Below are 27,530 nucleotides of genomic sequence, written 5' to 3'. Positions count from 1 at the left end.
GGCTATACAAGCTCCAATCTCTCTCCAACTTACAGCCCTTCAAGAATTCCCACCACTACCCTAAAGAAAGGCCACGCTTGTCAGCCAGTCAGCCAGTCATCCAAGGTCCCTCATAATCTGACCCCAACCTATTTTTACAGCTTACCACTCACTGCCAACTGGTACGCGGAGCACACTGGCTGGGGTCTCCATCCAGAAGCCTCACCTTCTCCATGTCCTGCTCATTCTCTACACACAGCTTCTACCTAAAAGCCTTTTTGGCAAGAGCTCCCCTTTTCTTCTTGGGGCCCACTGCGTCATTGTTTCCTAATTGTGCACACACACTTTTCTCCCATTATTCTTGCATTTACTGAGCACCTATTCTGTGCCTCCCCAGTCCTTGGTGATGAATCACCCTGATGAATCAGATCAATGAGAACTCTGAGCTCCTAGACCTTCACAGTCTGGAAGTGGAAAAAACTGCAGACGTCAGGAACCACAAGATGGTATGGTGAATGCTAGAACACATGACAGGGTCACAGGGCCCAGAGTGTGGAGAAGAAGGAATGGCGGGTGATTCTATGAGTGCCTGAGGCCTAATCCCCGGCCCTGATTGGGGCCGTGTGGGAGGCAACCAATCAATGTGTCTCTCACACCATCGATATTTCTCTCTCTCTTTCTCTGTCTCCTCCTCCCTTCCACTCTCTCTAAAAATCAATGGAAAAATATCCTCAGGTGAAGACTAACAACAACAACAAAAATAAAAATTTATTAGTGCCTGAGGGCAGGCCTGCCTTCCTCAACTGCGTTCAACTTTTTATTAAGTAGGACATACTGACAGAAAAGTGTAAAATCCTCTAAGCACAGCTTGATGAACTCTCACCACTGAACACACCTGTGTAATTAGCACCCAGGTCAAGAAAAGGAACCTTGCCCCCCGCATGTTCCCTTAGTCACTACTATCCTCAAGAGGTAATATTATCCCACTGGCTGACACCACAGATTAGTTTTGCTGTGTTTGTACGTCATACAAAGGGGCCCATCCAATGTGCACATTCAGCTTCAGCAGACACTGGAGAACAGTTTTCCAAAGTGGCTTTGCCAATTTACAGCACATCAGCAGTGCCTGAGAGCTTGGGTTAAACTACAGCCTTACCGGCACTTGGAGGTGTCCATCGTTCCCCTGTCAGCCATTCTACTGCGTGCACACAGCCCTGTGGCTGTGAGTACATTTCCGCAATATCTGTGAGGCTGGGCCCTTTTCACGTTTCCAACTTCTCCTGTGAAGTGGGCCTTCTGTATTCAACTCCTCTTCCCTGAACCCTAGAGCAGCTCCTGTTTTCCTGACAGGCCCTAACCGGCACCCCCGGAGACACCAGGCAGGAAGCCGTTCAGTGCTGTCAGTGAGAAGGCTGTAGGATTGGCAGGATCACATGACAGTCATTCCTTAAAACAAGAAGGCCGGAATAGAAGCAAAGACAAAAACAGGAGAAGGGCTGGGATGGCATGCACCAATGGGAAGGAAGCGAGATCAACATTCTGGGGGAAAGAGCCTGAAATCCAGAAAGAAGACATATTTCTGAGTTTCTTCCTTTCTCCCTGCCTCACTCTTAGAAGCTAGACCCCCAAAATGCCTTCTCCACCTTGCAGGTGCTGAGTTTAGAAAAAATGAGACTATTTTTATGCAGCTGGAAGGTCCGCTGGTCATATGCAGCTGCCTCTCGGGCATCTTCCCATCTGGGGTCCTAATCTTCAAAACCTCCACTCCCCTTTCCAAACTGGATTTTGAATTTCATGAGGCAGGAACCACAATTGTCTTAATCTCTGAGAATTCAGCAGAATTAAATGTGGAATTAATGAATGGCTATGCATTTATTAAATAAGAGGAAAGAGGCTAGAAATAACATGAAAGAGAAATGAAAACTTCTATCTCAGGCACTTTTACAGAAATGACTACTCATCCCCAAAACAACTGGCAGGGTAGTCTTAAAATTCCCATTTCAAAGATAAGGGAACAGAAGCTCTGGAATTTAAACAACTTGTTCAGAGGCATAAGGCTGTTAAATTATTGAGGCAGAACTAAGGCTGAGGTCTGCTGGACTCCAAAGCCCACTCACATCCCCACCCTACTTGGGCCCATGGTGGAGGGCAGAAGGTGGTCAGCTCAACAGCCATCAGGCCGAGTTCAGCGCCACTCAGCATAAGTCACCCTTAGCCCCATGATAGCTGAATCCAGATGTGGTATAGGTGGAGCCATGGCATATGCCAACATTTTTGCAGATTTTACCTTGCTAATGCCCCCACCAACTCCCTGAAAGAAAGCATTAGTATTTCCATTTTACAGTTGAAGAAACTGAGATGCGAGAAGGCGAAGTGGCCGCAAAGTGCGATGATACAGAGCTGCACGTGGGCTCAGGTCCAGCGTTCACCCGCACTGCCCCCTGCTTAGCAGCGTGTGTGTGAGCTCCGTATCTGGGATGTGCTTACAGGTGCTCTAAGACCCTCACAAGGCAGCTCGCTGCTCTCTGTGGTGAAATGGAAAACACTCCTCACTTAGATCTTACAGTGTGGGCGTGAGGAAAAATTACTCAGAAAGATTATAAAGCATAGGAGCCCTACAAAATATGATTTGTGCACTTAAGAATAATCATCTAGGGAATAAATACTGCAGTACAAAGGGGTTAAGAAGTCTCCTCCTTGAAAAATGAGTCTGGATTCTGTGCAGGCTGTTTCTACATGCCAAGCACAATGGGCCAGCACTCCAGGCAGGTATCCTACCACAGGGGTCCAGCCAAGAGGCATGTGGGCCACCAATGGGCCTCCAAGAGCCCGGGCCTCCGTCTCCCCCACCCCAACCTTCTCTCACCTGTGACCAAATGACCAAACATTTGGGGTGGTAAAGGATGATTCAACAACTGTTCCAAGTTTCCCCCTGAACAGGTTTCCACCAGCAATTTCTAAACTTAAAAGGAATTGGGGGAAAAAAGAAAAGGAAAGTAGCTTGATGGTTGGAAGGCCCTGAAGCTGTGTGTACAGAAATGTCAAGGTCTGAGAGTATTCAACAAATGAAAGCAGAATAATATAAAAGCAACAGTTCATAAAAGAGATTGTCGGATGCTGTTTCCATCCTCCCAAGCCGTTACCGGAATAAAATTATCCACAGAGAAAAATGGAAAACTTTTTCAAAACGGATACAATTAAGCTTTTGACCATGCCTCCTCGATCCCCTCTCTCCAGTCCGCTCCGTTCCCCAGCTCCCTCACCAATCTCCAGTTCCTGGGATGTTTGAGGCTCTTTCCTCCTTTGTATTATCACAGCAAAATGCTGCTCTTTAGCCTGGCTGGCGTGGCTCAGTGGTTGAGAATGAACCAGGAGGTCACGGGATTGATTCCCGGTCAGGGCACATGCCCAGGCTGCGGGTTCGATCCCCAGTGTGGGGCGTGCAGGAGGCAGCCGATCAATGATTCTCTCATCATGGATGTTTCTATCTCTCTCTCCCTCTCCCTTCCTCTCTGAAATCAATAAAAACCATATATATATATGTTTTTTTTAATGCTGCTATTTAAGAGTCAAAAGGAAATCATGTTTTTGTACCTCCTTCTGGATGCATTCCATACTGTTCACAATCCTATAGGAAAACCTCATTAACAAAATAAAAGCCTGCATGTGCATGCATACGGAGTTTGGACTTCACTTTATGATGCGTGGGGAGAGCAGATGAGAAAGAAGGGCTCATCCCGGAGAATGTCCTTTCCTTCAGGAAAGCAGAGGACTATAACAGAGAGGAGACAGGAGCGTGACGAGGGGAAAACAGATTTTAGGGGAGGAAAAAAGCTGTGAGGCTACTTGCCTTCCACCCCAAACACACACATGCCAAACCCAGAGAGGAAAACGCAGGAGGAGCACAGCAGGAGACCGTAAAATTGCACACTTAACAAAAAAAAATCTGTGCTTATGAACATATGGGCAACTGTGATAATTAGAGCTATGGCTGGTGGAATGTTTTTACCCTTTTCCAGGATCTCAAATCACAATCCTTGTCATTACAGCTATCGTCAAACCTGGGCAGGAGGCTGTTCCGGGAAACATGTGCTTGTTAAGGCCCACCCACCTCTGTAGGCAGCTCCAGGTCCCCTGCCAGCCCTTCGGACCACAGGCTGTCACCATCAGCATTTGTGTTCACATCACAATTCTAATGGTCCCCTAGACACCCCAAAGAGGGTGGACAGGTGGGGGTGTCCATGGAGCAGGGAGGAAACGCCCCCATGTCCCTGCTGCCTGGAAATCCAGAAATCCATGTTTCTGCCAGGCTCCAGTGTGGCATGCCACAGGAGAAAGCCCCTATGAAAATCAAGCCCCTCAAGCAAACTGTCAATTTCAAAGCTCCAAACCGTGACAAACGATTCTCAAAGATTTGCCTGCAATAAGCTGATGGCTCGGGTTGCTTGGCATGCTGTCTCAGGCAGGAGAGAGAACTATTTTTTTACCCTCCCACATTTTAAGCCGTTTCTTTGAAAAATAATCTGCCGTGATCAACAAGTGAGTCCCCCCACCACCACCACCGTTTCAAAGTAAGCAAGTTACCAAATGCATTTTCAGGAATTGTTGTAGGCTTTTAAAAAAGGCATGACATGTCTTTGAATCTCATTCATTTCAAAGGCTTATCCTTAGAAAAGTAGTATAGCCATGGTGCACTTTGATCTCCCCGAATCCCAGGAGAAAATCAATAATGCAACTTTAATATATTTGTATAGCAAGACTTCACGTTATTATTATTTTTATCCAGTGCAGCTTATCTGAAGTGAGAAAGGTATACTGGGTCTCAGCACTGCCCTGTGGTGCAATGATTTTTTACTAAAATTGAACTACAATGAGCAAGCGCATTCAACAACAAGATCTCTGTGACTGCCACTTGTTGAAAGTTTGGGGGTGTGGTGCTCGCCGTGGCATGTAGGAGGGCATGTCCATGGGGTGACTGGCTGTTGGGGTGAATGGGCACTGAGGAACTGTGGGGTTCCTCTCTCCCTGTCAGTGCCATTAAGACCTGGGCCCCCAAAAAGGCAGCTGAGCACCAGTCTTACCTTCCTCTCAATGCGCGCCAGCTGCTCCTTATAGAAGGCGTTGCGGCGTCTCAGCTCTGACTCTCGGTTCTCCAGCTCGCTGGCCTAGTTGGAAGAGAACAAAGCCCATGTTAACCATAAGCGGCTGGGCTAGGGCTGCAAGGAGATTTCTGCTCACAGTGGCATTCAAAATGAGAAGAAGAGCGATAACGAACTGAAACCCGTGCTATGCTAGATCGCTTGCCTATCTTGTGTTTAATTTTCACCACAACACTTAAAGGTAGGTCATTGCAAGAACCATTTCGCGGATGACAAGCAGTAACACTGAATGCTACTAGTGCATGTGCCAAGTACTGGACCAAGTGCTTCCCACAGATTCTTTCATTTGAGCCTTACAATTTCTCTAAAAGGTAGGTAGGATTATTATGATGCCCTATTACAAATGAAAAAAAACAAGGGGCTAAGTGGCCCAATGCTCATCGCTACGAGGGAAGAGCTGGGGCCAGGTCCTAATGGCAGATGCAGATGTCCATACACCTGGCCATGGAGTCCGTACACCTGGCACCACACCAGGCCAGTGACTCACTCTCTAAGTTGTAAGAGGCAGGGATGTCCTTTTGGTGAGGCAAACTCCATAGGGCTGGAGGCTGCAGTGGCTCCCTCGCCCACCTGGTGGGAACAAACAGAACTGCTGGTGCACACAGCTGAGGACTCGCCCTCATGGTCACAGTTAGGAGGAGGGGCTTGGTTAACCATGACAAGCAACCTGGAACCAGCTAACCTGGGCTGAACCCACATCACCCTTCATTAACTTAGTGACCTCGAAAAATTTTCTTTTCTAACTCCACCAAGGTCCCACTTACTCAGGTATCCTATATAATAAAAGCCTAATATGCAAATTGTCCCCTCGACCAGGAGTTCGACCGCAAGTTCGACTGCTCACTATGACGTGCACTGACCACCAGGGGACGGCGCGGAACATGGCGGGTGTCAGCGACACAGCGTTGGCAGTGGGCGGCAGTGGAGGTGCTACGGGCCCTGATGGGCCCCGAGGAGATTGGGACCACGACGGGATGGTGGAGCAGGTGAGCAGGCAGCGCCAGGCCAAGGCGGGTACGAGTGGGGCCCAATCGCCCCGCCGATCATCCCGCAGACAGCAACCAGCGGGCAGGGCCGCTGCCCAGCTCCCAGGTGCTGAGGGAGCCAGGCAGGGGGCCCAACCCTGACCGATCACCCCACAGACGGTAACCAGCGGCCGGCAGGCCCTGACTGCCCAATCAGGGCTGGGCCCTGGGCTGGGACAGGGAACTGGGGGTGAGTGATGGCAACCAACCTCCCGCAGCGCCCAGGTGGAGGGCTGTGACCTCTCGCTAGCTACCTGGGGGCGGGGTGATGGGGACAGAGGTGCGGAGAGAATGTGGGGTGTCCAAGCTTGCTCTCACTCCCCCTGCTACCCTCCCCCGGGATGCCAGGGCTCACGCACTGGGGTAGCCAGCGCCCACACACCCCCACCCCCCACCCCGCAACACTCAGGTGCCGGGCGCCAGTGAGGAGCCCGCCCTGCACCTACACAGCCTCTTCCCGGTGAGCCGAGCCACAGCCACAGGACCACAGGGGCCAGTCGGGCTCCCCATGGGTTCACGCAGGAGCCGGTCTGCAAGGCCAGCCAGGAGAGAGCACGCTGCCCGCCCGGGTGGCGCCGCTGGGCGGCCCAGAGGCCCACACTGCGCCCTGGCTCGCAGCGTCCAGCCACACTCACCACATCTCTGCATGGGGACTTGGGCCCCATGACTCAGGCAGAGGGGAGAGCGGCGGGGGCGGGGGGGGCAGGGGCCCAGGTGCTGCCCAGGGCCCAGAGGTCAACTGGGACCTGCCCTTCCACACAAGACACTCGTGCTTCGATTGCCAACCAGGCCTAGGGACCACACCCATGCACGAATTTCATGCACGTATTTCGTGCACTGGGCCTCTAGTAACATATAAACCTGGAACAGAACCACACAGGACTGTATAGAGGTTAAAGGAAACCCCCAGAAAGGGGCATAGTCACTGCAGGCCACCACAATGGTACACCAACATCATGGCAAAGTGGGGTCTGAGAACTCCGGAAGACAGGCTTGGTGCTTGTAGGAGGAAAAATGCCATCTGCTTGCCATCCACCCTCTGCTAAGGGTCAAGTGTGCTCAGACACCATTCTAGGTTCCTGGCTGACTTCATTCTCATGACCCCAAGAGCTGGTCGACGACTAAGGTGGACCATGAACCTAAGTCAGTGTGACACTGAGTTCTGGGCTTCTTCCTTCAAACCACACTATGAGTGCATGGGTCTGCACTGCTCAGAAACACCAGGTAGGACAAGAACTGGTGTGTCTGAAAGCTCATTTCCTTGGCATTGCTACTCTCCTTGGCATGAAGCCTTTCTGAAGCCGCAGCGGGAGTGGACGTGGGTGTGGGGGAAGGTTGGTAATGTGAGGGAGCTGACCCCATGACAGTGCCTGAGGAAAGGTTTGGGTTTGGAGGAACACACTGCTCCCAGGAAAATCCAAGCCAGCAGGGCTGGGCGACAGGCTGACCACCTGAGAGTCGAGTTCTAATGCCAGCTAGATCACCGAGGGACCTCTGAATCTGAGCAAGCTGCTAGCCTCCTCTTGTGTATTTTCTTCTTACCTGCAGAATACAGAAGAGTAGTAACTTGGCTCCTGAGGCAGCTGTAAAATACCTAAAAATGCCAAGAAGGCTTCTGGAATGCCTGTGGAATGCCAACACTTAAAAAAAACCAAAAAACTAAATACAAACAGTGAGACTGAATACTGGGGATTTCTCGCAGGATTTTTCAAAGCATAATGCTGAGGCAGGTTCCAGGAATGCAAGCATGGTTAATCTGTGCTGGATCCTCAGCAGCCAGCACTTACCAGTTAACTATCCCTGGTGCAATCAGAGAATCTGATACAGTAAAATAGCCAGCACAGAAATATCTCCCGGGCCCTGTTGGACATTTGTCGGCCAACAGTCCCAGCCAAGCAGGAAGATGACATCTGAAAGCAAAATTGTTTTGAGGCTCTTCCGTGGCCATGCACTAGGGGTCAGTGGGGCAGCAGACAAGGGGGCACTTCCACGTGTCCACCCATCATCTAACTGACACATCGGGATGGGAAACATGCTTGGCCCATGTTGCCATCATGAATTCTGATGTCAAGAACGGGACGCAGAACTAAGGCTCCAGGCAGAGCTCCCCAACTACTGCCACTTCCTCAGGCCACACAGAGACGGTTCACACAGGAGAAGGTATACTGAGGAGCAGGGGCCTTTCTGTATTACATCAATCTGCCACATAACTAAGCTGTTACCAAGTAAGTGATGAACTGCTGCAAGAGCTATGAGTCTGTCTTGCCCACTGGCACAGAAGCTCTGTGAGAGGAAGGGCCTTAGCCGACTCCAGCACATCCCTCAAAGCCTTGGCCTCCAGCAGTGAGCTAGTCACCTCGCTCACTGCCTTCACTCCATCCCCTAATCAGTACTACCAACCCACTCTGTTAATCTGAGATTTATAATGAAACCCAGTGGCTGATAGTGGACAGGAGGTGACATGGCAAAGGGCTATAGAAAATGAATGCGATATAAACACTTGGATGTCAATGCCTGGCCCAGAGTAGGCCCTCAATGATTCGATTTTGATGAATGAAGGTGGCATCAGACAACACTCGTCACTCTACATAGCTGTAGCAATCCAACACCTGCTTCGCAGCACTCACAGAGGACATGCAGCAGGCATCTCTCAGCATGACCATGAAATGAGGAAGGCACAGACAGGTTTCAGTGACTGATTCAGTAATTATCAGAATATTATTGAGTGTCCACCATGTGACAGACACTATCATAAAGGGGCTGCAGATACAAACAGAAAAGAGAGAAAGTTTCTGTTCCCAGGAAGCTTAGATCCCAGTGGGACAGACAAATGTGGGAGCACATAAATCAGGTAATTTCAGAGAGGGATGTGTGCTGAGGAGACCACAGACAGAATAACTTATGGGGTAGCGGGTTGCTATTTTCTCTAAGGAGATTTCCAAAACAGTCTTCTGGGAGGAAAAATACTGAATAAAGTATGCTATCTCCAACACAAAGGAAAAATATCACCTTTATGAAGATATACTCAGCAGATTACAGTCTTTGAATGGGGAATTGAAAGGAATCTTTCGTGATTTAGTCAAGGATTTCCTCCAGTTGAGAGAGCACAATGAGTTCATACTCTGATGTGTCTACTTTGCTCCAAACACATAGCCAGGGCAGATAAAAAATAAGAGCACAAGACCAAAAAGACATAGCCAGCCTCAAAAAACAAGATTAAAATCCCCAACTAAACAAATGCAAAGCAGTGGGTGAGGCTGAAGGCAGCAGAGATGGCCAGAGCAAATACCGCTCCACAGAGGGGAGGCACTGGGGCCAGGTTTGCCACACAGAGCCTAGGGCTACCCCAGAAGAAGAAGCTGATGTAACAAATTCCTCAAGATCCCAAAGTAGGACGTGGTTTTCAGTTTGCTTGGACCTAGGTTTAGCCCACAAGCCCAGGCTACAGCCCTAACAAATGAACCAAGCACCCCTGACAGGTCCCAGAGCCGCAGTACCCCCAGAACCACAGTGGAGACAGGCCTCCAAAGGCCACATCACACCTGGCCCTGCACTTGGGTGTGATATAGGCAACCACAAAAATACTACACAGGGAGGGAATAAATGAGAGAGAAAACAAAACAAAGCAAATCAAGACCTATATCAAACCTTCTACTCAAAACAAGCCTGCAAACCAATCCCAAATATGTGCAGAAATATAATGCTTAGAAAGAATACTAATAAAATCAGCAACTTGAATATGAATTCACTCCAGATTAAATTTATTTTATGGGACATTACAAACAGAATTTGAAAAAAAATTTTATTATGGAAAATTTTAAAAACAAGACAGAATAAATATAATAAAACCCCAGACAGGCATCACTAAGCTTTCAGATTATAAACTAAATGAAGTCTTGTTTCACCTATACTCACCACAATCCCTCAACCCTCAAATTTCTTACAGCAGATCTGTACATACTTCAACATATTTGTCTAAAAGATAAGGATTTTTACTTTCCTAAAGAGAACCATAGCACCAATGCAAATTTTAAAAAATTAACGATGGTAGAAAGGGGCGTAGGGGAGATAAATGGTGATGGAAAGAGACTTGACTTGGGTGATGAACACAAAATACCGTGCACAGATGATGTATTCTAGAATTGTACACCTGAAATTATATAATTTGATTAACCAATGTCACCCCAATAAATTCAATGAAAAGGTAAAAAAAAAATTAATGTTAACATCATCAAATATTCAGCCAGTATTCAAATTTCCAATTGATAAAATGTTGGACTGCCCCCCCCACACACACACACAATTCTAAAGTATATTGATTCACTACATCGCCCCCCCCCCCCCCCACACACACACAACCTTCAAAAAACATATGGAAGAAATAACTTGAAATAACTTCTGGTGTCAAAAGAGAAAAAATAAATACAAAGAAGAAATTATGGACCTGGACCAGGAAAATCCGATAACAGGTAAATGTTATAAATTTCAATTTCTTCAAAATGAAAAATGAAATGGATAAGACAAGCCCTAAGCTGATGGCAGTAAGGAAGAAATTAGTAAACTGAAATATAGTATAGAGATTGCAGCCAGAATGTTGCAATGGAAGACAAAGATAACAAGTATGAAAGAAGAGTCTGTCAGTCTTGACTTCCTATTTCATGGCAGGGGTGGCAGAGGAAAAGGAAGATGAAGGAGGAAGAGAAGGGAGAGGGAGGAGAGGGAGGAGGAAAATGAGGGGAGAAGGAGAAGAGGATGTAAATAGAAAATTATAGGAATAGCCCTAGCTGGTTTGACACAGTGGACAGAGCATTGGCCCACAGACTAACGGGTCCTGGGTTCGATTCTGGTCAAGGGCATATACCTCAGCTGCAGGCTTGACCCCAGCTCTCTCACATCAATGTTTCTCTCTGTGTGTCTCTCCCCTCTCTCTAAAAATCAATGGAAAAATATCCTCAGGTGAGGATTAACAACAACAAAAAATTATAGGAATAAGTGTAAGTAAATCAATTATCACAATAAATATGTTGTAGACACCTTCTAAGATGAACCACATGAACCCTCTCCTGATACTCATGCCCTTATGTGATGCCCTCCCCTTGAGTATGGGCTGTGCCTTGTGACTAACTTCTGATGGGTAGAATATGGCAAAAGTGATAAGCTGTCACTTTCCAATTTCCAACGACAGTGATTTTTGTCTTGCTCATACTCTCTTCCTCGCTTGTTCACACTGATGGAGATGCCCACATGGTAAGGAACTGAGTCAGTGGGAAACTAAATCCTGCCACATGAGGGAAGAGGGAGGCAGTGCCTCCCCAAGCTGAGTCCTCATATGAGATTGGGTGCAGCTGTCTGTTTTCCAGGTTACTGCTTAATTGGGGAGAAGAGGATGGGAATAAGGCAGTTTAAAATGCCACAAAGCTCACTGTCCTTATTGGGATTCACGCCACGCCCCCCCCCCCCCTTTTTTTAACAGATATTCCTGGGTTGCTGCAAGCCTTCGGCTAATTTTCAGAGTTCTGAAAAAATAGATTCTGACCATTTTCATGAGAGATCCTTACTTCAGAGATCCTTATTCCACCATTTTCACTGACACCATCCAAAACTATAAAATAGAACCAAACAGAAATGCTAGAAATAAATTTCTAGCACAGTATGTCATGAAATCATGGACAGAGCAAAGAATCAATGAACCTGAAAGCAAGTCATTACAAATTACTCAAATTGAAACACAAAGATCACGAAAAATAAAATGGCACAGTGCAACCAAGATATGACAATATCAAATGAAATAGCATATTCTTAAGTGGAGTCATAGAGGAGAGAAAAATGGGGCAAAAGAAAGAGACAAAGGACAAGAACTTTCCAAAATAATTAAATACAACAAATAACTTATCTAAGAAGCTCAGAAAAATTCCAAGCAGGATGCTTTCATAAAGTTCTTAATTCCTGAAATAATATTTTTTAACATAGTGGTTTTTTAAAAGTAATTCTAGAGCAATCATTAAAAAAGTAACAAAAAATGGCACAAATAAAACGTCAATAGAGGAAATAAAATGGAATTCTAAAGTATATTGATTCACTACATCGCCCCCCCCCCCACAACACACACACACACACAACCTTCAAGAAACTAGCAACAGAGGAACAATACAAATTGACTATCTTAAAGCAATACAAATTGACTATCTTACAGTTACAGAGATAATGGATCATATTTGGCTAAACTCGTGGTATTGGCAGGGCTCTATCCTCTGGATGCTCTAGAGCAGCAGTCACCAACTCGTTGTCCGAGGACCACTGGTGGTCCGTGAAGTCTGAAAGGTTGGCAACTGCTGCTCTAGAAAAGACTCTATTTACTTGCCTTTACCAGCTTCTAGAGCAGTGGTTCTCAACCTTTCTAATGCCGCGACCCTTTAATACAGTTCCTCATGTTGTGGTGACCCCCAACCATAAAATTATTTTCGTTGCTACTTCATAACTGTAATTTTGCTACTGTTAATGAGTCGTAATGTAAATATCTGTTTTCCGATGGTCTCAGGCGACCCTGCTAGCGGTTCTCAACCTGCGACAGGTTGAGAACCGCTAGCAGGGTCGCCTGAGACCATCGGAAAACACAGACCCTGCTAGCAGTTCTCAACCTACGACAGGTTGAGAACCACTAGCAGGGTTGCCTGAGACCATTGGAAAACACAGATATTTACATTACGACTCATTAACAGTAGCAAAATTACAGTTATGAAGTAGCAACGAAAATAATTTTATGGTTGGGGGTCACCACAACATGAGGAACTGTATGAAAGGGTCGCGGCATTAGAAAGGTTGAGAACCACTGCTCTAGAGGCTGCCTGTATTTCTTGGCTCATGGCCCCACATCACCTGGACCTCTAACTACTGTCATCATCTCTCCTCTGACATTCCAATCTCCCATTATCCCTGATAAGGACCCTTAAAGTTAGTTTGGATCCACCTGGATAATACAGGATAATATCTCCATCACATATCTTTAACTTAGTCACATCTACAAAGTCCCTTTTACCATATAAAAGAACATATTCACAGGTTCTGGGGATTAGGAAGTAGACATTCGGGGAGGGGGGGGGCGGGGGAGGAATAATTCTACCTATCATACTCCCAATGAAAGAGCAAAACCCTAACTCTATTGATAAAAATACATTTTAAATATAAAGATCCAAACAGGTGAAAAACAAGAAAGGAAAAAATATATATTTTAAAAGATATGTGACACAGCTAATGAGATATCTGAGAGGTAAGTTAATGGCCTTATAAGCTTTATTTTTAAGAATTGAGGCAAACAAAATGATTCCTCATTTCATGTATGGATAAAATAAAACTCAAATTAAGTAACTTGTTCCCAGTCACACAGATGTAGGGCTATTAACACAGGTTTCCTGGCTCCCAGGTCACCAACTTCACAACATTTTGGGACCATGTTATCCCATCCTGAATTGTGTTTTGATAATGTAAATTCACTGGTTGATCATTGAACCATATGCCTCTAAAATTATGCATTATAACAGTGCTTCTCAAATGTTACACACATTAGAATCACTGAGATTTTGATAAAATACAGATTCTGAATTATAGCTGTGGGAAGGGCCGCAGATTACACATCCAGGCCCCAGACCTTCGTGCAGTGGTTCAGAAGTCCATCCCAGGGCCCAAACCTCAAATCCAGTATCCAGTCCTTTATCGGGGTCCAGACCACCATTCCACGACCCAGAGGTCCAGCCCCTGACCTAGACCTCCATGTGGGGCCCAGACCACCCTCCAGTACCCAGAACTCCCTCCCAGGACCTATACCTCCCTCCGGGGCTCAGACCTACATTCGGTTTCCCGACCTTCATACCAGGGTCCAGAAGGCCATCCCAGGGCCCAAACCTCAAACACAGAATCCAGTGAGGTATCAGGGGGCCAGATCTCCATCCGTACTTCAGACCACCATTCCATAACCCAGAGGTCCAGCCCACGAGCCAGACCTGCCCCCAGGCCCAACCCTCCATCCGGGGCTGGAACTGCCTTCCCAGGACCCAGACCTCCATCCGGGGCTCAGAACTACATCCGGGCCCGAGACCTTCATGCCAGGGCCCAGAAGGCTATCCCGGGACCCAGTCCTCGAACCCAGTATCAAGTCCTTTATCAGGGTCCAGACATCTACAGTATTCCAGAACACCATTGCATGACCTAGAGGTCTAGCCCCTGACCCACACCTCCACCTGGGGCCCAGACCGCCCTCCAGTGCCCAGACGTCCTTTCCAGGACCCAGACCTCCATCTGGGGCTCAGATCTACATCTGGGTCCCTGACCTTCATGCTGGGGGCCAGAACTAAAACCCAGTATCCAGTCCTTTATCAGGGTCCAGACCTCCACAGTAGTTCAGACCACCATTCCAAGACCCTGAAGTCTAGCCCCTAACCCAGACCTCCACCCCTGGCCCAGACTGCCCTCCAGTGCCCAGACCTCCTTGCCAAGACCCATACTTCCATCCGGGGCTCAGACCTACAACCAAGTCCCTGACCTTCATGCCGGGGCCCAGACCTCAAACCCAGTATCCAGTACTTAATAAGGGTCCAGACATCCACAGTAGTTCAGACCACCATTCCATGACCCTGAGGTCCAGCCCCTGACCCAGACCTCCACCCCGGGACCAAACCGCCCTCCAGTGCCCAGACCTCCTTCCCAAGACCCAGACTTCCATCCGGGGCTCAAAACTACATCCGGCCCCAGACCTTCATGCTGGGGCCAAGAAGTCCATCCCGGGGCCCAGTCCTCAAACCCAGTATCCAGTCCTTCCTCAGGGTCCAGACCTCCACAGTAGTCCAGATTACCATTTCATGACCCAGAGGTCCGGGCCCTGACCAAGACCTCCACCTAGGGCCCAAGACCGCCCTCCAGTGCCCAGATCTCAGTCCCAGGCTCAGACCTCCATCCAGGGCTCAGACCTACATCCAGGTCCCACACCTTAATGCCAGTTCCCAGAAGGCCATTCCGGGTCTAAATTATGTGTCACACACCCTTCCGTTAAATTAATAATAATGTGTTCTAATTTTAGAAGATGATAGAGCATGGTGTAAGGCAGCAGATTTTAGAGTGAGAAAAGAACTATGTTTAAATACTAGATCTGCCACTTCCCTAGTGACATTGGTCTAGTCAGAACTTCTCTAAGTCTCAGCTTCCTAATCTATACCATGGGGAGATTAACAATACCTATATTTCATAAGGTTGTAATAAAGTTAAATAAGATTATGCACACAAAGCATTAAACACAGTATCTAGTACACTGTAGTAGTTTAAAAAAAATAAATGGCAGCCAATAATGATTATCATGATAATAAAAGTGTTATTATTAAACTCTGAAACAGAAAAGAAAATATACCTATCCACAACCATAACGGATAGCAGATTTTTAATGTAAAAAGGTAAATCTCAAAGACAAATATAACTTTGAGATGATCTGAGATAATCTCTGCCCTTGAACTGATACTGAGATGCTCTGTCAACTTCCCTCTCACGTAGGCACATATCAATGTTATTTTCCTTCATTACACATATATGTCCCCCTTAATATGTCTATCCACAGTAACTGTTATCGATATCTTTTTAAAAAAATGTTATTGGATTTATCTATTGACATATAATTCACATACCATAAAACACACCCCTTTTAAACCTTAATATGCTAAAAACCTCAATGGTTTTTAGTATATCACTAAGTTGTACAACCATCACCACTATCTAATTCTAGAACATTTTCATCATCCCAAAAAGAAACTCTCTGTCTATTGGCAGGCAGTCATCCCCCCTTTCCCCCTATACCCAGTCCCTAAATGTCTATCTGGATTTTTTAAAAGTGATATATATCCACACAATGGAATATATGCAGGCATAAAAATGACTGAAGTACTGATGGATGCTACAACATGGATAAACCTGGAAAACATTATACTAAATGAAATAAGCCAGACACAAAAGCCACATATTATGATTCCACTTATATAAAACTAGAGGCCCAGCACACGAAATTGTGCAGGTAGGGTCCCTAGGCCTAGCCTGTGATCAGGGCCATCTTGTGCCCATTCGCCAGTCTCCAGGCCAAACGCTGCCTCCGCCACCGGGGTAGGTAGGTCACAGGCGCATCCCGCAGCTTCCGTCAGTGCCACAAGCCCCAGCAGCAGCAGCAGTGGCGGCGGTAACAGCACCCGTGTGAGCGGCCCCAAGTGGGCAGCGCGTACCATCAGCACAGCCCGGCACATGGAGGTGAAGTTGTCAGCGCCAGCTTTCCCGCCGACCTGAGCCCCTGAGCAGCCGGGTTTGAGCTGGGGATCCCAACGGCCTGACAGCCAGCCTGGTCCTCCCGCCACCCACCCCAGTTCCCCCGTTCACCATCGCTGATCCATCGGAGCCTGCGGGCAGGGGGGAGGGACCAAGAGCTCAGCCATTCCACCTGCTCACCAGTCCCCAGTCCCGCCCCACCACCACCCAGTGGTTCCCCGTTCACCTGCGAGCGGGGGGTTGGGGGGGGGGGACCGAGAGATGGTCAATGCACCTCATGGTGACTGGTCGAGCGGTCATTCCGGTCGTTATGCTTATGGTCCCTGGCCTTTTATTATATAGGATATCCAGAATAGGCACATCCAGAGAGATTAAAAAGCAGGTTAGTGGTTTCCAAGGGCTGAAGATAGTGTAGTGGAGAATGTGGACTGACTTCTAAGGGGTATCGGGTTTCTTTCTGGGGTGATGAAAATGTTCTAAACTTAGATTGTGGTGACAGTTGCACAATGCAGTAAATATACTAAAAACCATTGAATTGTATATTTTAAATAGGTGATTTTATGATATATGCATTATACATCAATAAATACATTAAAAATTCATAGGATTACAAAGGAAACCAATTATTCTGAAAAAAAAGTTATCAAAATATTAAGGAAAAAAAAGACTTGAGGTTGGGAGACCAGTTAGAAGGCCTATGCAATAACCCAGATTACAGAAGACAGTGAGGACCAGAACAGGCTGGCGGGGTGGGAAAGAGGGCCCCACAGGAGAAGACTGCCTCATTAAATGCAAGGTGGGAGCAGAGAACCACAGGGAGGTTGCTGGTCTGAAAGTGGGAAATTATACCCACCTAGATTGTGAAGACAAATGAAATAGTGCACCTTGTGTTTATCTGTGTCATCTATACATAGCTACATATATTCACACAGCTAATACGGTATTTAGCACATGGATTTGCTAACATAAACTGCTGAGTATTGCCAGATGCCAACCTGCACTGAGCATAAACTTGTGTGTATACAGAGATACGTTCCAAGATGACAAATTGTGTATTTGCTGGTCTGTTTGCCAGCCTGTCCCCTTCTAGGCTATAAGTTCCTGGAGGTCAGCGGTTGTGTTTGCTGCCTTATCCCCAGGGACACACAGGAAATATTTGCTCAAACAATAAAATGATGTTTTTGGAAAGTTGATTTTGGGGGGAAAGAAATGCTAAACTTTAAGATGATAATACACTATGATGTCTAAGAGCTTGGTCCAGATTCTGGCTCTAACAATTATTTACCAGAAGACGCTGGCTGCTGGGTTTCTCTGAACCCAGGTTTCCTCATAGGGTTGCCACAAGAGTTTGCTGTCCTTCGTTGACTATCAAATGGGTCCTGTCCAGAAGAGTGGGTATGGGGCAGAGCTGTGTGGGCACTGTTGACCCAGGACCCAGTCCCAGCTCTTTAGAGTCCATGGAGAAATCAGGAGAGGCCACTTCTCTAGCATTACCTTCCTAACTTTCCAAAACCAGCTATTGTGGCAGGAAAGAGAAGGGAACTCAGCAATGTGCCACTTTTTTAAAATTACATTTTTATTGATTTCAGAGAGGAAAGGAGAGGGAGGGAGAGATAGAAACATCAATGATGAGAGAGAATCATTGATCAGCTGCCTCCTGCATGTCCCCCACTGGGGATTGAGCCCATAACCTGGGCATGTGCCCTGACAAGAAATGAAACTGTGACCTCCTGGTTCATAGGTCAAAGCTCAATCACTGAGCCACACTGGCCGGGCAATGTGCCACTTTTTTGTTCCTCATTACTCAATGCACATTTTCTAAGAGTCACTGATGTCTCGCAGACAGCTTTGCAAAAGCACTGTATTATAAGACCATCTGCTGAAATATTGAAAGCTCTCTCTGAAGCCCCCATTTCCTTTTATTACCAGGGAAAGTTGTGTGAAAATGGTCTTATTCTGAAGGCTGTGTCTGCTCTTGCTGCTTCCTTCCCAGTCTCCACCCACAGGCTGCAGTGCTGAGACCCCCATGTACAGTATACACACAGTGCCCATGTCCAGAGGACCAGAGAACAGAAGCTTCAGGTGCAACGGATCGCAGGACAGATGGCCTCTGAGGCAACCGAAGCCTGCTATTCCATGTAGCCCAAGTAGAAAATAATAAGACCACAAGGAAGGAGACAATGGAAAATGCTCAATGCTGGTTAACTCACATATTTGATCCAATAAGTAACACATTCTCTGCAGCCTTCCTTCCTCTAAGCAACACCTAGGTACTGAGCAAAAAGTATAATCTTACTTATAACAGAAACAAGGATCAGCAGCCTCGTGAAATAATCAGGGACAAGTCAATAAAAGCAGCAGTGACTATTTATTAACAGTTAATAAATAATTACCTAAGTGCTCCTTTAATTTACACAACAGCATGGTGGGGTAGAAAACTATTATTAAACCCACTTAAAAGGCAAGAAAAATTAGGTATAGAGTAATTAAGTCACCCAGAGCCACACATGGTAGAGCTAAAATTTTTAAGTAACGGACTTCATCTCCCAGAGTAATAAAGTCCTACCTGGTATCATTTTCTAAGAAAGACCATCTTAAGAAGCCAGGATACCACCTCTGCAGTTTCTAATTGAGTTCTAGGGCACAGAGTGATTCCGGTTAGAAATTAAACATATTACTCGGGTAGGTGGCCAGAGGGGATGGGCACGAGGAACCCCAGATTAGCACAGAGCAACAATGAATCACATGGGGACTTTCTGCAGGTGAAAGCCCCAAGTGACAGCCCTATGTCCTCTGGAAAAGTAGGCTGGCCAGGCACCGTCTCTGTCTCAGTCCCATCATTCAGCATTGTACTGGACTGCTTTTTTGCCCTTCCCTTGGACCATGAACCCCCAGAGGACGGGGATCTTTCAGCTCCTTATCTGAAGCTCTGAATTCAGGGAAAGAGCTCACCAAATATTTGCTGAATGGATAATAAAAGAATTAGTCAGCCTGGCCGGTGTGGCTCAGTGGTTGAGTGTTGACCTATGAACCAGGAGGTCACAGTTCAATTCCCAGTCAGGGCACATGCCCAGATTGTGGGCTTGATCCCCAGTAGGGGGCATGCAGGAGGCAGCCAATCAATGATTCTATTTCATCATTGATGTTTCTACCTCTCTCTTCCTTTCCCTTCCTCTCTATCTCTCTCTTTTTTTTTTAAAGAATTAGCCAATAAAGGAAAGTCAAGTTAGTGGCCCATGATGAACTACTTGATCCTATTTTGTTTGGTCTGTTAGGTGGTTTGGGTTTGGTTTTCAATTGAATCAGTCACCAGCATTTATAAAACCATAATTTTATATAAAAAACATTTTTACTTCCATATGAAAAAATGGAAAACGGTTATTAAGCAAGAGTGGATGAGAGCTGCTACCTGTGGAGAGGATGTTGACTCCCATGGCCACACCCTGCCACAGCTGTCCTCAGAGAGCAGGTCGGGGGGCTCCCTGGAGCAGAGTACCTGGTCTCAGTGGGTCCTCCCTGAAGACACCCTCTCTCTCCTCAGCATCTCCGCACAATCCCTGCTATGCCTTTTGTCTCTCCCTGTAAAATGTCCCTGTTGCTGCTATTTCACTCATTCAGTCAGCCAGTCAGGCACAAAAATGTCCTAGATGCTCATGCAGCCAGACTATTCTTGGAGCGAGGGGCACTGCAATGAATGAGGGGATGGATAGATGAACTCAAACTAAAAAGAAGTTGGACGGTGATGAGGGCCTTAGAGAACAGAGTGACAGCCCAGAGAGGTAGAGTGAGGACTAAATGACCAAACAAGGGCCCTGTGAAGAAGTGACATCTGAGCTGACAGCCAAAGGAAGGAAGGAAGGCCCACAAGGATGCAGGGAGGCTGGCTCCCAGCAGAGAGAACACAAATGTGAATGCCCTTACCTGGAAACAAATGTGACAGGTTTCAAAGCACGGGCAGAACAGAACAAACCACACAACAAACAGCAGAGAGGGAGAGGCCGCCGGTGCGGGGCTTGGCGGGTGGTGCCACGGAGAGTACACTGCCTTCTCCGAGCAGTGGGAAGCCACTGGAGAGTTTTAAGTAGGAGAGTGATATGATCTGATTTATTTATTTTTTAAATCCAGTTCATAAAAGCTGAACTGGAAGGCTGCTGCCCAGGAGGATGGCCTGATTATCTTAATCTTCCTGCACCATGCACTTGCAAGCACAAGCACACAAAATATCAACTGTGGTTATGACAGCTGTACGCTACACAAAGGCAGCAAGGAGAAACCTTTACAGAGGAAATAATACGCAATTTTCTAGCTGAACACCTTCTTAAAAGTAATGATGGAGAATACAATCCCTGCCTGTGAGTGAGGCAGGGGCTGTCTTTCAGGCAGGGTAACAACGTGCCACTTGAAATGAGCAGGAGTGGGGGCAAAGTGAGCTTCCCCGGATATCGAAATCGCAGGCTGAAAAGACAGAGAGAGGGGAAAAGAAGCCAGGATTCCACTGGCCGCCTGCTGCTTCTCACTGTGGCTACAAAGACTAAGTTCAGAGACGCTGCTTAAACGTGGCCTGTGACTGAACTTGGCTCCTAGCAGAAAATGAGGGTCGATCTACAGCTCCAGTTCCAAGTCAGAGGGCAAGACACAAACTAGACAGACACAGCCTGGGTGAGTGTAGAGCTCTGACAAGCCCAAAGGCTTCCAGAACAATCCTCCCCCAATGGGTTAAAAGGGGTGTTACAGAAGCAGCTCCCAACTACCCAGCAGCAGGTGGCCTGGGGCCCAGGTCCTACCCTACCTCTGTAGCTATGTCAGCAGGCAGGTCCGCCAATATTCACACCTACCAGAGAGATTCCCTCAACTGGCCCTTCAGCCTCAGCAATCCCTCCTGTGAATTCCCTCTGCATATGACAGCCAGAGCTGTTTTCTAAAGCTGCAATAAAAATCCTGACAAATTTCTTCCTTCTCTCTCCATCCAAACAGAACTACTTCTCCCATCTGCACTCTCACTGCACTTAAATATATTTTAAAATTATTCTAATTATTGTTAAACTAATTGATCTATAGCTATTGATCCCCCTGCAAATATAGAAGCTTCATGAGAGAAGCCCCGAGTCAGTTCTGTTTGTCGGGCGTGGTACCTGGCAGGTAGGCACTTAAGTGTATGTTGAAGTGAATTTGTACTTATAACTTAGGCCACCTCTAACAATGCTGTAATCTTCAAAACCTTTTGGGGAGGTTACATATTTATTCTTCAACAATATGTAGTACTATTATTGCCACTATCATAGTGGCATGCTGGATGTGGATGCCAGATGAGGACCCTGAACTCGAACTCACACAGCTTTAGAATGCAGAGATGGGCTTTGAACTCAGGTTTGCATGATTATGAAGCCCACATTCTTACTACCTCCCCTACGCTTCTCAACTGGTCTCTACTAAAGAAATACTACAGGCAAGGCACTGTGTAAATTATTCTAACAAATCTGCTGTCCAAAATAAAATTAATATGTTCATGCATATCCTATATAATAAAAGCCTAATATGCTAAGTGTCCCATGGTACTGTCAACCGTTCAACCAATAAAAGTGTAATATGCTAATGATATGCTAAGGATGCTCAACTGCTTGCTATAATGTGCACTGACCACCAGGGGGAAGACAGTCGACCAGTCGCTATGACATGCCCTGACCACCAGGGGGCAGGCAGATGCTCCAACCTGGTAGGTTAGTGTGCTGTTGGGGTCCGGCTGATCAGGACTGAGCAAGACAGGCCAGACACGCCCTGGAGCCCTCCCATGATCCCTCCCCAGCTGGCCAACCTCCCGCGTCACTCCCTGGCCCCAGTCATGCACTGGTGGGGTCCCTCAACTTGCCCTGTGCCCTCTCACAATCAGGGACCCCTCGGGGGATGTCGGAGAGCCGGTTTCAGCCTGATCCTGCAGGGCAGGCCAAAGGACCCCACTGGTGCACATATTTGTGCACTAGGCCTCTAGTCTTTTATAATGGCAAATCTTCCATCTTTAGAGAGGTATCAAGTTTCTGGAAAGAGTCAGAAGGTTTCTGTACCCGAGCGAAGGAAGGAGGCCAGATGCCTTGTTGGGGAACAGACCCAGCCATAAAATGTGAGTGTGCAACCCTACCCCAGGAGGAAACTGACTTCCCTCATGTGGCTCCTTAACTAGGAAGTTCTAGGAGTGCAGAATTTTAACTCTGCTTAGAGATACAAAGTATGTGTATGTGTGCACACATGTGTGCATATGCATGTGGATGCCTGCATGTGTACATGAACACATGGAGGAGACTGACTACTTCCCATTAAACCCCTTGTTGCACCCCTATGGGAACTATGCCATTGTGTGCCTTGTCTGCCCCACTAAACTTTTAAGCCCCTGGAGGAGCTCCCCGCATAATACGAAGGTTGGATCTATAAACTGCTGGACCCAAAGTGATGACTAGGAGAGCAAGATGCTAATGTAAGGATTCTCCACCACCCTTCCAATCTCAGTAGACCTTGCTTGGGGTGAAGGCTCACCTTGCATGGACCCTCCCCGCTCTGAGAGGCATTGCAGTGGCCCTAACTCAGCAAGCTCTGATCAATTCTAGTCCCACACCAGCACCCCCTCACTGATCAGGCCACCAGGATGTACTACTTGAGTCCTGTTCCCAAGGATGCCACACAGAAGAAAGAAAATATAAAGCACACTGAAATATGAGGATGGCAGCAATCCCGAGAGCCAAAAGACTCTCCAGGCATCCTGTGTCCTCATCTTGGCAAAGGCAAGAAAGACTACAGTTCCTCCTTTGTACGGCGGGCACTGAGGACTCCACAGCTCCACATCCTAGATGTGTCAGCAGGAAACAAGCAGCACACTCTGCAGGAGGAGTCCTGCCAGCTTTCACTGTGGATTCCACCAGTACTCAAAAGCAGCTACTAGATGACTAGTACTAGCTCGATGTGGACACGGTCGAGAGGGCCTGCACAGAGGGCCTGCCCACAGGGGCTCTGCCGCTGCTGGAACAACACACTCCCTGGCATTCAAGTGTGGTCTCACTGTTGGCAGATAAGGCTAACATAGAACAAGAAGAGGTAGCATGTGCTCAGAGAGAGGAAGAGACAGATGTTCATTCAGGTGCCTATGATGGGCCATTAGACATTTGAATGTGTCATTAGATACTCTGAGCCAGACACCTGCTTTGGAATCCCAACTCTGAACCTTACTAGGTGCAGGGCCCTGAGAAAGCCAACTCCCTTCTCAGTGCCTCAGTTTCTCTATGTACTGTGATGCAGACTAACCTAATCATATGTGAGAAGCTCCTGGCACATCCTGAGAGCTCAATAATCATAAGACCCTTTTCTTTTTAATTAATACCTGTTGGCTGCATGTTTTTATATAACTTTGAAAAGCATTTATCACCCTGCCAGTTTGGCTCAGTGGATAGAGCCGTTGGTCTGTGGACTGAAGGGTCCCGGGTTTGATTCCGGTCAAGGGCATGTACCTCAGTTGTTGGATCCTCCCCAGCCCCAGCCTGGGTCAGGGTGCATGCAGGAGACACACATCGATGTTTCTCTCTGTCTTTCCCTCTCTCTTCCACTCTCTAAAAATCAACGGAAAAATATCCTCGGGTGAGGATTTAAAAACAAGAAGAAAAGAAAAAAAAAGCATTTATCATACTTTCTATCCCTTTCTGCAGGAAGGGCCCAAACAGTGAAAGCTCCAACACACACAAAGGGAGTCCCTCACAGCCTGCAGCAAACATGTCACATGCTCACTTAAGATCAACAGCATTTTCCCATGTGAACATTAAACCAAACACATTCTTCTCCTTTTTAATGGCAGGGGTGAGGGTAAAGTTGGCTTACTTTTCCTATGAACAGGTAAGAATCTTACCTTTCTCGTGGAGATTTAGCATGAGTCTGAAGTCTACCTACTTATCATGAGTCAGCTTCTCAGTTCAGTGGACACATGCACATCTGCTGAGGCAATAGTAACCATGCACATCTCCCACCGTACCAGACTCAGGGCAGGCTGCCTATGGCCCTGGAGAGTTCTCAGTTGTTGGAAATGGGTCCTGCTGGGCCCTGATCTGCATGTTAGGGGCACTGAGATCGATCAGATAAGGTCACTGTCCACCACTTAAGTGGGAAGGCCAACAAATAGCTAATTGCCACACAGCACTTAAAGTATTATCACAGAAGTATCTGCAGAAGAGAAATCACCTGACTCTACTTTAGAAGGGCCAAGAAGTTTCACAGAGGAGGCAACACTCTTTCAGCTCAAGACTGAGAATTCATGTGGCAGAGAAGGAGGCTAAGTACACAGCACGCAGCACGCGAGCAGCCCGGGCACTGGAAAGAACTATCCTGTGAGCAGCAGTGGTGCCGCCCAGCTGCAGCCCAGAGGGAACGGGGCCAGAAGAGGCAGGCAGGAACAGAGCCCCAAAGACCCCAAATGCTGTCGCAAAACGGTCTGGGCAAAGGAGAGACTCTGGAGTTTTAATGAGGGACATTAATACTCAGAATAGCCTCTTCCCTTAGGAAGTCTCCTGGCGATGTTAAAAGTAGATTGCAAAGGGGAGGGACACAAGATTAAGATCATTTGACCAATACACAAGAGATGATGAGGCCAGAAATGCAAACAGTGGTCATGAGGTTTCTTTATGAACAGAGATTACAGGATGAAAAGAATGTTTCTCTATTTAAAAAAAAAAAAAAAAGGTGAGTGGGGACACAGGGAGAGCAGTGGGGTGAGAAAGCTAGCAAGTTCCATTGTAAACATGCTATGTATACAGTGGTCTTCCCAGGAGGCAGCTGGGTTTGCAGGTCAGCCCGAGGCTGAAGCCGAAGACAGGGATGTAGGAATCTTCAACATACAGGGAGCAGCTGAAGCCATGGGATGGAAAGCCTGCCTAAAAATGTCTGCAACACTTCTCTGGGGTGGACCCTCGGAGGGGCCCAGAGACTGCAAAGAGGTGTAATATGCACAGGCCTCCTTCCAGTTCTCACCATCTAGTTGGAGACCAATGGCATCTAGTGACGCAGGTGGTACAATGGCTAGTGCAAACAGGAAGAGATCCACTTCCCACATGATAGAAGCCGTATTAGCCCAACGATGCTGCAGAAAACAAATGAATAATTCTGAACAAAATAGATTTAAAAAACAACTCTTGCCAAGCCAGTGTGCTCAGTGGTTGAGCACCGACCTATGAACCAGGTGGTCACGGTTCAATTCCCAGTCAGGGCGCTCGCCCGGGTTGCAGCTAGATCCCCAGAGAGGGGCATGCAGGAGGCAGCTGATCAATGATTCTCTCTCATCATTGATGTTTCTATCTCTCTCTCCTTCTCCCTTCCTCTCTGAAATCAATAAAAATATATGTATTTTTTTAAAAACAACTCTCTGAAGCACTTGGAGAACAACCAAACACAGGCAGAAGTTCAAGGATAGTTGATATGTGGAAGGAAAAAATAGTACTGAAATAGATTGCCGTTTTTAATGGATTTTACCTAAGAATAGATCCCATATGGTGTCACACTGAGAGCCTAGAAATCAAACAGTTAGGGACTACCACAGCATCTGGAGTGCCAGGGGGGATACCCAGAAAGGAGAGTCCCAGATCCTGCATATGAACTCTGCCCACGTCTCTGGCTAGGCCCAGAACTGCACATACACAGGACAAAACTTATGGTATGCAGTGAAAATGGTCCTTGAAGGGCAGTTGACAGCTTTAAACACCGATATTAGAAAAGAAGGTGCGCCAAATCCATGATCTGTAATTCCACTTTAAGAAGCTGAAAAAAGAAATAAACCCAAAACCCAGCTAATTAAACAAAAGTAAAAGAAATAATAAAAACAGGAGCAGAAATCAATGAAATAGCAAATAGAAAAATCAACAAAGTCAAAAGTTGTTTTTTAATTAAGTAATTAATTTATCTATTTATGTATTTATTTATTTAGAGGTATTTGTTGTTCCACTTATTTATGCATTCATTGGTTAATTCTTATATGGGCCCTGACCAGGGATCGGACCCTTGCCGTATCAGGACAATGCTCTAACCAATTGAGCTACCTGGCCAGGGCCAAAAGTTGATTTTTTTAAAAGATCGGAAAAAGTGATAAATTCTTTGCTAGACTAATCAAGAAATAAAGGACGAAACATGGTCACTACCTGGGGTGAAAGAGAGGATATCAGTGAGTGATACAAAGTACAGGCCTGTGGGGATTCGAGGAGACACAAAGGGTGGTCACTGAGGAGGGCATCGTGCAGAAACTCTATGGACAGGCAGGCAGGGGCTGGACCAGAGGAGCTGGAACAGACATCTGCATAGTTCTGACAGCCCACTTCCAGTCCCTTCCCAAACAGAACTTTTCCTCTTCTTGCCAAAGATCAGGTGTGATTCCGGTGAAATGACTAATGTCCTGTCCCAGATCCAACAGGATGGGTCTGCTACACAGGAGACCCTGCTTCCCAGGCCTGATTCTCTAGTTGCCCACCAGTTCTGGGAGTCACCCTTTCAACACATGATTTTATTTAAGTTAGCTGGAGGTGGTTTCTATGGTTTCCAAACAAAGAATTCCAATTGATACCACGTGCTCGGGCATCCCATGTTAGGACAAATGGAGGTACATGGAGGGCAGCACTGTACCAGCAGCCAGTGGGAAGGGATAATCAACTTTTATAGAAGGATGGTACTAGAAGCTGCAGTAGGAACCTGTACACAATCTCAGACCAGTCGATTCCTCTCACTCTTAACAGGGACCCAAGAGCTGAGGCCTCCAGAGAGGTGTCAGGCCCTAAGCTCTTGGTGTGGCCAAGAAATGACAAGGAGAAAGGCAGCAGCGATAAGAATTCTCCTGGGGCAAAGGGTCACCAGGAGGTTCTGGGATGGAGAATCAGTAATCCTTCCAGGAGATGCAAGTATTCTCCACTGAAGGAGAGCTCAAGCCCCAAGAGAGGAGGAGAAGAAAGCAGCCCTCTCCCCCTGAAAAAAAGAAAGCAGTCCTATCTTCCCAGTCTGCTTTGGGAACTGGTGTGGCTTCAGGCCACCCAGCAGACAGGTATCAAACCACAGCTTCTGTCCATCCCAA

At 46.9% G+C, this 27,530-nt stretch overlaps 1 protein-coding gene across 2 annotated transcripts in view; it reads right to left on the bottom strand.

Moving 5' to 3' along the window:
• CHCHD6 (coiled-coil-helix-coiled-coil-helix domain containing 6) overlaps positions 1-27,530 on the bottom strand; it is a 219,467-nt gene that overhangs the window by 106,149 nt on the left and 85,788 nt on the right. For both annotated transcript variants that reach the window (XM_079785248.1, XM_079785249.1), the window contains exon 5: positions 5,061-5,144. In XM_079785248.1, coding sequence (XP_079641374.1) covers positions 5,061-5,144 — 84 coding nt within the window. The remainder of the gene's footprint in view (positions 1-5,060; positions 5,145-27,530) is intronic.

The sequence above is a fragment of the Cnephaeus nilssonii genome, assembly GCF_951640355.1.
Source record: "Cnephaeus nilssonii genome assembly, chromosome: 11".
In the NCBI taxonomy this organism is placed as follows: Eukaryota; Metazoa; Chordata; class Mammalia; order Chiroptera; family Vespertilionidae; genus Cnephaeus; species Cnephaeus nilssonii.
The sequence above is the reverse complement of the archived record's forward strand: the minus strand, read 5'-3'. Positions and strand labels throughout refer to the sequence as shown.